Source organism: Bombyx mori, chromosome 3, assembly GCF_030269925.1.
Source record: "Bombyx mori chromosome 3, ASM3026992v2".
Taxonomy (NCBI): Eukaryota; Metazoa; Arthropoda; class Insecta; order Lepidoptera; family Bombycidae; genus Bombyx; species Bombyx mori.
Genome location: NC_085109.1, coordinates 7,542,532 through 7,553,056, shown reverse-complemented (window position 1 = coordinate 7,553,056; position 10,525 = coordinate 7,542,532). Strand labels below are relative to the sequence as shown.

Here is a 10,525-nt window from a genome sequence, read left to right as displayed (position 1 = left end):
GACAAAAATTGTAAATTTATTTTTATTGGAATATAAATTCTTCCCATATTAATTGCATAATAAAAAACTTATATAAGACAGCAAATAATTAGAGGTGAGGTTACATTAATGATTTTGTTCAAAACCTTAGTGTCCATTCTTTAATTGTTTTAGCAGGTAAACCAGTTCACGTCCTGGTGTTGTGATGTAGTTTCCTGGGACATCATATCGAAGCCTGAATATCTGTGTCATGTACACTTGACAGTCCAGACATTGGTGGGTGGTAATCATCCTTGTAGCTTCCTATTGCATTCTATCAGAAATTTTATTACGTACATACGTATGTGCCACCTTTTATGAAACCTATGCTATGCTATGCTATGCTATGCTATGAATGTTTCAAAACAGAGTACCCGACCGGTGATCCTCCCATGCCGTCAGAACGTTTAGGTACAATTCGGTGGAGATTTAACTTCCCTATTAAGTTTGTCGGTGTTGATATGAATGATGCCCTAAAACTATTGCGGGTAAAAACTGACTACAATTGCTTTGTTTTAAATCGTAGTAAGTATTTCACAATCGGATTAAAATCGGGATAGATTTAATAAGGCTTATGTAAGAATTGTCTTGTAGCGTATTAGAAGCATTTAAAGCAAATAACGATTATTTCCGGCTTAAATTTAGTTTTGAACCCTTCGCAGATAGTATGTTATGAACCGCCATTCTAGCGTTATTTGATTTAATTAAAATTCAATATAAATTATTTAAATAAATTAGATATTATAAATTAATTAATTAAAAATATAAAATATTAATTAAAATTAATAATTTGATTAAAGCTTTTATTACGCAGAATCCATATTAAGCTTTCCATTAAATTCCTCAGTGCTGAGGGTCGTGGTCTCCTCTAATAACTTTCTCCTGCATCATCTTGCGCCATTCCTGCCTGTCCTTGGCTGTGTGGATAGCAACGTGGACTGAGATATTGAGAGTGGAGCGTATCTGGTCCGACCAGCGCATTGGATTTCCTGCCTCTGTGCCTTCTCCCGCATACCTTGCCTGTCACCAGCAGCTTATCCAGATTCTATTCGTTCAGAACACAAAAAAATTGACGCAGCTAAAACTGCGGAAGTAGTATAAGCTAAGACAAGTAAATGATTGAAATAGCCTTAGAATAATTGTAATTGATTTAAACCAAGTAAATTTATCGTTTCTATCTTTTCAATTAACGAATGTTTCCGCTGAGCGTGCGCGAACTTATGTTGGAATGTTCTCGCTCACGACAATTGCATGAGACATCATAATATGGGTTACTCATTAAATCAAATTTCATTACGAATTTCTCTGGTCGTTCCAAAACAAACACGCAACTGCGACATTGTTTACAGTTAAATGCATACCGACAGACAAAAATAATTTAACGACGAGTAAAAGAAAAAGTAGCGAATGAGAGCGAAACGCATCCGTTGCCAAATGTTCGATTCTATTCAACGTAGTTTAGAAAGTGACCTACAGTTGACAAAGGTCGGAAACGTTTGATATAGTGACATACCCTCAAGCAGACAATGAGACCGAAAAAACACTTACATACTTATTACGCTAATTTCAGAAAAAATGAAAAACTTCTCTGTGGCTTCCTCGATTAAATGACTTCGACATCGTTCTTAGGTAATAAATATTATACAACACATTAACTTTAATATTTGACTTAGCATTTTTTAAATACATATTAATTTTAATATGTCGAGCAGACTTGAAGGAAATAAAACTGGAAGGTAATTCAGATTCACTGCGAAATCCCCAAATACAATAAATACGTCTTCTAAGAATTATCTGCACCTATTTGAATTAAATATTTTATTTAATTAGGCCTATTTATTAGGACCATCCGTGTCTTAATGATTTCAGTCATTTTACTTCTAATTTCCTAATAAGAGATTGGTTTTGTCATTCATAATCGGTATTGCGTGTTAGATAACAACGTTAACTCATTAGGTTGGTACGTATCTATCGGTTATTTAAACTACTTATCTATCTTATCTACGTTTGGTGCGTTCAACTGATAATCAGCTTAAAATGATCGGAAATGCGATGACAAATTTTAAAACATTTACTTTTGGCAAAAACTAAAACCCAATTACGAAAAATTTACTACAAATCATGTTTACACAGGCGCGTGGGCGTTGTGAATGTTTTATTGTCAAACCTACGACGGTCACAGAACCAAAATATGGCATAATTATATGATGCAATCATACATATTTTATTTATCCTAACTGACTAACGAGAACCTTCTCAATTTGGAGCGAATCTATTTTTTTTATTTACCCTCTATTCGATTTCACGCAAACATCCAAGCTAAATTCACGCAGGCGCATAGATTCCGCATTTTGCTTTGTGTCATGTAAAAACTTAAGTGCGTGAGAAGTCACACGCAAATGTCCATTATATCGCGCCACCCGTCTATTATTTGCCAAACTGAAGATTACTATTCATAGTTTTGCTGTATGGTTTAAACAAACACAAATTGTGTAATTCTATTATGCTAACGATTTAACCAAAAACTAAAATGTGTCAAAAAACAAGTAGGTACGTAAGTTGCAAAAAGGTTTCTGCATTATTTTGAATATATGTAGATTCTTTTACATGTAGAATTATAGAAATAAACAAAACCTCAACTGACCTATGCGTTTATCGAAATGAAAGTTCATGCATCAATCAAAAGAAAGTGAAAAGTTATGAATAAATAATTATGGCTTGATATAAATAAGTCGGTCGACATACGAGTAGCCACATGTCTTGAGTTATTGATATAATGTAATTGTAGCATCGGTAAACGATGGAAAGTGTGTCAGTCGGCGAAATAACACGTTTCGTTAGGGGGACATTTCCAAATACTCGCATGATACTCGCCTAACACGAAGAAAAGGATCCTGGCGATATATATATATATATATATATATTACTTTGATGTAAGTTTAGACATGCTTATGTTTTGTATGGTGCATAATTATCAGAAATACATATGAATTATTAAAAAGTCATTAATTTATTACACTGCTTGAAAGTTTCATAAGTGCTTTCTATCGATGTTTTTAATACCGCTTGCATTTTTAGTATCATATTAAAGACTTAATTTATCTTGTAGTATAAAACTAGAAACCACAATCAACAATATCTCGTGGTTTTTAAATAAAATAAATTTGTATCAGCACAATAATACTGGTAATTTTGCGAGTATTCGATTAGTGTCTCGATTTGTATATTAGTAAGCCTTCGGTGGTAAATGTTAAAAAGGATTTAGAACAGTTCGTTAATTACAATTTACTCTTCGTATACAGGATAGGGAAGATTTTCAATAAAATGGATTTCTATTTAAAAAAAAAGGTTTCCTCCTTATTAACATTTACACTTGAAAAAAATTATATTGCAGCGCCATCTATCTGTGATATAATAAACCACTTGAGCAAACAAATGCTTTTCATACGTCCGGCCTCCTCAAGATGGCAGTAGTAAAATGAAAGTGTTACTTGGATTAAACTTTTCGATAGATGGCGCCCCTAGAATCGAGGAGATCATGAACTTGATGCATTGAATCACTCATTGAATGCATTGAATTTTTTTCTTAGGGATTTTATGACCTGGTACCTAAGACCTTTAGGTCATAATGCATTGAATAAAATAGATGCATAGATAATAAATGTACTTAATATTAAAGAAATAGGTGTGAAAACAATTATTTACAATATTAAACGTTATCTTTAAATGTTTATACATTACCGTGTAATCAAAGCTTTACCAATTATACAATGCTTTATTAAATATCTCATTAGGAATTATCAAAATCTCCAGTCTAATTAATAACAGTGACTGATCTGAGAGTCATTTCAAGTATTTACTGCTATTTTACTGTAAATTAATTAAATAAATCTCTATGTTAACAATTATTGTACGTAAAGTAGACACCATATAACGTTAACCTTATGAAACATTTTTTTTTATCAATACTTATATCGCGCAATTTGTCGTTAATTCATTTTGCCGAACGAGGCTAAGTCTTAAATAGGTTTCAGAAGATAGTTGTAGCATTGCGCGTAGTTAAAATGAAGCATCTTTACGAAGATATTTTAAAAGTGTGAAGGTACCAATCTCGATGAGAATTCTGACAAAACAAAAACAGAACGATACAGGTTCTTTAAAATGAGTGTGCGTTGGCCGTGTAAAATCGGTTGCTCCTTGTCCGACGCAGCTTTTTTTCCTCGTCGAAGATGTATCAAGACGCATTATCCTGGCGAGCGAGGGGGGATCGCGCGCGTGCGCATAACTCGGCAATGACGTCACTTCAGGGACTGGTAAAAAATGCCATGAACCCGACCATCGTTTTAGCTTCGAGGATAATGTCAAATCGACATATACCTAAATGCGAAATATATTAATTGTAAAATAAGTCATAAATGCTTTTTGTTTAGTCACAGAGTTTTTATCGAGTTATTAAATAGTTATTCTTGTTAGATCAAAACTAATAGTTAAACTATTGAATAATAAAAAACTGAGCATTGTATATATTAATTGATTTTTTGTGAACATTAACTCTGTATAGTTGGTGCATGTAAATAATTACTTCCATTTGTTTACGATTAATATGAGTCGGCTGGATGTTTACATGTAATCCAAAACGCAAACCGCTTCTAAGTATGGCTAAGTTAATAAAGCTTAGATGTTATGTTACTGTTAAAATTCTTGGAACATCAGAATGATGTCTCCGTTATTTGACGAGACTATATTTTTTATCACGACTGCTACAGTTAGAAGCCCTACATAGATCTATATCAAACCATTTGGATATCCGTGTTAGATAGGAACAAAGAAATAATTACTATACCCACATTATAGGAATGAATAATCATCAATAATGAGCTTGTTACGCATTTTTGAAGCGTCTCTTGAGTTTGGGTCTAACTTTGACGTTGGTATTGACTAGCCCATGGGTTCCGGTAACAACATAGCATTGGGTAGGGGGACATGAGTCATTGGTCTATCTATACCAATAAAATCGGTATTTTCTAGGGTATTTTTAAAACGTAGCCATAATTACAATAATAGTTAGACAATTTTCTCTTTGTTTTTTTTTGGTCCATACGAAGTTTTATATTGAATGTACATATTCGAGATATCGCACATTCTAGATCTAAGATTAACGGGTTACCGTTAAAAACCGGAACAAATGATTATCATACAGGGTGTAAAAATCGGTTATCGAAATCAGATAAGGATTTTAGAATCACTAAGACATTATAATTTTAAATGGCCATCAGTGGCATCGGAGACAAAGATAGCTCATCCAATATTAAAACCGTTAAATGGTTTTTTTTTCGAATTTGAATCGAGTTCCGAGTTCGAAACGTGTCAAGATGAAACGGGTCTTCGAAAGATTACGTAAACAGAAATAGGTGTTATAATTACTACAGTATTTTAATGTCGTCATGATTTATTAGAACTAGATGATGACCGAGCTTTGCTGGTTTTTTTTTATATAACGCTATCTTGTTGTGTCTTTAAAGCAGTAACATAGTATTATTATTCGCCAATAGATGTCGGAAGAGTCATAAAGTTGATTATCGATAAATTTCATTATTGAAAACACGAATAAAACAACATTTTCTGAAAATAAATCGAAGCCAGATCGATTTATCGCACCCGAAAACCCCTGTGTACTAAATTTTTTGAAAATCTTTGGAGCCGTTTCCGAGATTCAGATTGTATATATATAAGAATTGCTCGTTTAAAGGTATAATAATAAGATTTATATTTTTTTGTAAGAGTAATGTCGTACCTTAAATTACTGGTCACTCATCATCGTCAGCCCACAGAAGTCTACCGCTGGACATAGATCTCCCCCAAGGTTCGCCATAATGACCAATCCTGCGTAGCTTGCATTCAGCGGATTCTCGCAAACTTTAGCGGCAGGTCAGTCCACTTCGTAGGAAAATTACCCAGTGAGTCATCAAGGGGTTAATGATGTCAATTAAAGTTGTTCCAATTTGAACGTTATTACATGAGACGCAGATCCACAGATGATATTGCCGGTCTACTGTCTGTGTAACAAAAATTTAAACGAACTCTTCATTGTTAACAGGTAACAGTGTGCGGTCACAGTACTGTTGCTGAAGTTGTATGCGAGCCATTACAAGATGCGGGAACGGTGGTGGCTGGCATTCCCACTGGACCTTTATCAGTACCGCTTGCAGTTCCTCTCGGAGGACCTCTACCTCTTCCCGAGACGACACCCCCTTCAGCACCTCCAGCCGCTTTGCTATTCCTTGGTGGCTCCAAAGCACCCGTGGATCCAAGAGCTTCTGCTACGGTGCTCGAAGGTGAAGTTTTGGTAGCGGAATATCAGCCCCCGCAATGGGACGGTCGAGACCTTGAAGTTTTTTTGGCATGGGAGAAAATATACGGTGAGTGAGGTTTAATTCTTAGCAAGATAATTCCCAAACAGCTGCTAAGATTGAAACAGACAGATAAAAAAAAAATTGTAAAAAAAAATTGTTTAGACACGTATAGACTTGTAATATGTCTTATTATATCTACTGTAACGTAATTTGGATTGCTTATTAAGGGAATACGTTATCTAGCCTATAGAATCTCGGCGATTAAAGAAACTATCTATCTATCTTCTATCTATATATATAAAAATGAATTGCTGTTCGTTAGTCTCGCTAAACTCGAGAACGGCTGGACCGATTTGGCTAATTTTGGTATTGAATTATTTGTGGAAGTCCAGAGAAGGTTTAAAAGGTAGATAAATATGAAAATGTTCGGAATTAAATAAAAATAACAATTTTGTTTTCCCTTTGATGTGTCCCCCGTCGGACGGATTCCTTTTGTTTATTTTACACAAAAGTTTAGGTCTTTTATTTATCGATTGAGGCAGCTAGTCAACAATAAAAATATTGGCGTTATTATAACATCAAGTAAATCTGTACGTTATCGAGTTTTTTAATTTAATGCGCTCCGTACTTGTGTACATTGCCGTCATAGGATGTTAATACGAATTAATTTAACGCATGAAATTCAAAACACGTACAAACGAAATATCAATGACATTCATGAACTTTTCTTGTCTAGTGGAGCGCTTGATTGTCGTATAGTGCGCTACTCCTCATTCAGTATTCCACGTGTAGAATCAGCGATGTTTGTAGAAAGCGGTTTGGCAATAATACGTACGAGTATACGCACAACACACACTGACTATTGTCCGGTAATCTTTCGTAGAACTCACTTACAGTATGCATCGGGTTCTTACCAACCGTGACCGTAATAGCAAGTTAAATTTGAATATATTACGATTCGCTTAGTAACTGTTTTACGTTGGTCTGTTGCACCATCAAAATTTTAAAAGCTATCAACATCTAAAATTAACTTAATAAATTCAAACTTAATTTTAATGCCTTGCTGTGTTAAATACTTACTTTAAGAAGCAAATTTAAGTAAATTGATTTTTACTGGTGGTAGGACCTCTTGTGAGTCCGCACGGGTTGGTGCCACCACCCTGCTTATTTCTGCCGTGAAGCAGTAACGCGTTTCGGTTTGAAAGGTGGGGCAGCCGTTGTAAATACTTGAGACCTTAGAACTCATATCTCAAGGTGGGTGGCATTTACGTTATAGATGTCTATTGGCTCCGGTAACTACTTAACATCAGGTTGGCTGTGAGCTCGTCCACCCATCTATGCAATAAAAATAAAATAAAAATCATATTATTTTCTTTCAGCTTCATCGCTATTCTCGGCAATAGAACTTTACGGAAAACCACTCCTCCGGGCCGCAGTGATTTCAAGAGAAGAGTACCATATACTCTTCTATTATTTAGAAGCAGTTTCCGAAGCTAGTGACGCTCTCGCTGAACGAATGCGAAAATATATCGATTCTGGTCTAATAACGTCCGAAGCAACAACAGGCAATAATGAACCTGTAACAACTTCAAAAAATACTGTCGTCGAAGAAGAAGAACCCCAGAGCCTTCTTACTGAATTAATGCAAGAAGGAGTAATTTCCCAACATGATATTGACGCTTCGTCTATTATAACCGGCTCTGAGGTAAATGAGAATGCAGAAAATCGTAAGTCAGATGATTTGTCAAGTTTGTCGTCGATCAGTACAAGTATACGAAAAATTATAGTTGATATACCATTGGATTGCAACGAGTCTGTCACTGATGCTTCCATTGTGGAGAGTAATGATAACGTCACTACAGTAACCATAAGAAATAGCGGTCAATGTTGCATTGACCACAGGATATCGGCTGACGTTACGGACAATGTGTGGGCTAATGTCAAATGGAATTTTCTTAATCCACATGATTTTGGCTATGATCCCGTTCCAAGCGTCAAAAGAAGCCGGTCTGATTCTGCTATAACTCCAGTCACACAGCGAAAGAATGAAGACTTGTATGAAAGACTACAAGACGCCGATGGAGAGTCTTGCGGGAGCATTACTCCCTACGAATCAATAGAAGATCTATATGAATGCATAAAAAATGGGCAGTATTCAAACTCTGCCGTAGAAGAATCTCCATCTACAGAAAATCAATCTGAGCCACAGTATCCAGACTATTACGAAAAGACTAGTGTAAATCGCCAGAGCTCAGCCAGTAGTGAAAAGAGTGGATCATCGTCTGCGTTTCAATTTTCAAAGTGTGGATCGAGTGAGTCCACGGACGTGTTTATATCATGCGAGTCAACTAGCGGTATAAGTTCATTTCTCTCGAAGGCTATACCGCAATCACTGAAGCGTCGAGACTTACCGCCTCCTCCTGCTGAAGGTAACGCTAGTGAAAGTGCCATCCTGATGAAGCAACTTTTTATGGGTGAATTAATGGATGTTTACGGAGAATATTTGTCCGCATACCCCTATGCTCGTGCTCTGCTCCGTCGGAAAGCGCGTCGAGATGAACATTTTGCTGCGCTCGCGGATATTCGACGAGGAGCCGCTAAATACACGATCGCTGACTACCTCGAATTACCGGTGAGTATTCATAGCTTTTCATAATTCATTAACCGACGGGCGAACTACAAAGCACTTTGAACCCGGCCATTGTCATGTCAACGCTTGCAGTTGAGTTACGAAAGTTAGGATCGATGATCTTCGCTGCACTTGACCTTAACAAGCGAGCCGGCTTCGGCCAAGTCGAGTGTAATGAACGTGTCAAATGTGGTCATTACGTTTAATCGACGATAGAAACGAGAACAATGCGTCGAGGGACGGCGTTCAAGGAGATTGATTTAGATTGAAAGTCGGCTTAAACGTGGCCGTGCGCGACAATGATCTGCGCGACATGAGCACGCGCCGCCCTTTCAATGCTAATGGACCGGAAGACTGCACGTATAGCTCTCTCTAATCAGGCCTAAAGGTATTTTCCTTTGGACTTATTACGAAATTTCAGATTTCATTGAATCGCAGTATATAATATTATCAGTATTTGTTAACCTATGTTTTAAACTCATCCTAGTTTTAGATTTACATTGTAAAGAGATATCTTATTTTATATGTTTTACGACACTGGGAACGTTTGAGATGAGAATTTTACAGACTAGATGTCTAGTAACATATTTCTGGATTGTCGTTTTATAGCTGCACGTGGTACGTGTAAAATCTATTCGTGATTCTGATTCTATCAACGAGACTCGCGCATTCAGCGATAGTTATAAAATGCTGTAACCGAATTAGGGTTGTTACATTTAATTTCTGCTAATCCATAATTCAGAAAATTGTTAACGTGACAAACTTGATTAAAACTTGTGATAAGCAATAAATATATGAAAAGCAGATAAGATTTGTTATGTTTAGTATATGTTGTCGGTTTTAGTAAGCATTTCCAGCCCTAATAAGCGCGTGATGTTGAGATTTGTCCCTCGCGCATTCAAGCTTATCTGATAGCACGGGTACCACTAATACTCTGGAGCTTTTACATTTGTTATTCAATGTGCATATCTCTGTTGAGCACCACGTAAATTTAAAGAGCAAACAGTCAATTAAGCGGCGATTCATGTTGTTAACAGCAATCTAAAGCCCTCGGAACGTATAAAGTTGCATCAGATAAGTTTGATGATATTTGCTTGATGATGTCATATTATTTATGTGTATGTAAATTTTTTATGGATATTTTGAAGAGGCCATATTTCTAGTTTCAGGCTTTTCTTTCATTAATATTTTAGCCTTATTGCCTTTTGAACTTACATTTACACTTACAACCAAAAATACCGAATATCGTAATATATATGAATGGGACTGTAATGCGTTTTGTATTTTTGTTTTGTAGTTTTGTATTTGCTAAACAAAGTTAATGTTGCATGATTCCCTACACCAGAACGATACAATTGACAGAAAACGAAGAAATAATAAGACAACAGGTAATAATTTTCATTAGTAAAGGCATACCAAAAATAAAACATGAAGCTTTACCTTACCTTCCTAATATGTAAAGTCAATTTGGTTTACCTACTTAATTGTTCCCAATTTTAAATCTGCATCTTACCCACGCTAACAC

General features: G+C 35.8%; 1 protein-coding gene across 1 annotated transcript in view; it reads left to right on the top strand.

The window, feature by feature from the left end:
* LOC101739889 (uncharacterized) overlaps positions 1-10,525 on the top strand; it is a 145,584-nt gene that overhangs the window by 42,353 nt on the left and 92,706 nt on the right. The window contains exons 2-3 of the mRNA XM_038021503.2: positions 6,116-6,437; positions 7,751-9,003. Of these exons, the coding sequence (XP_037877431.1) occupies positions 6,116-6,437; positions 7,751-9,003 (1,575 nt within the window). The remainder of the gene's footprint in view (positions 1-6,115; positions 6,438-7,750; positions 9,004-10,525) is intronic.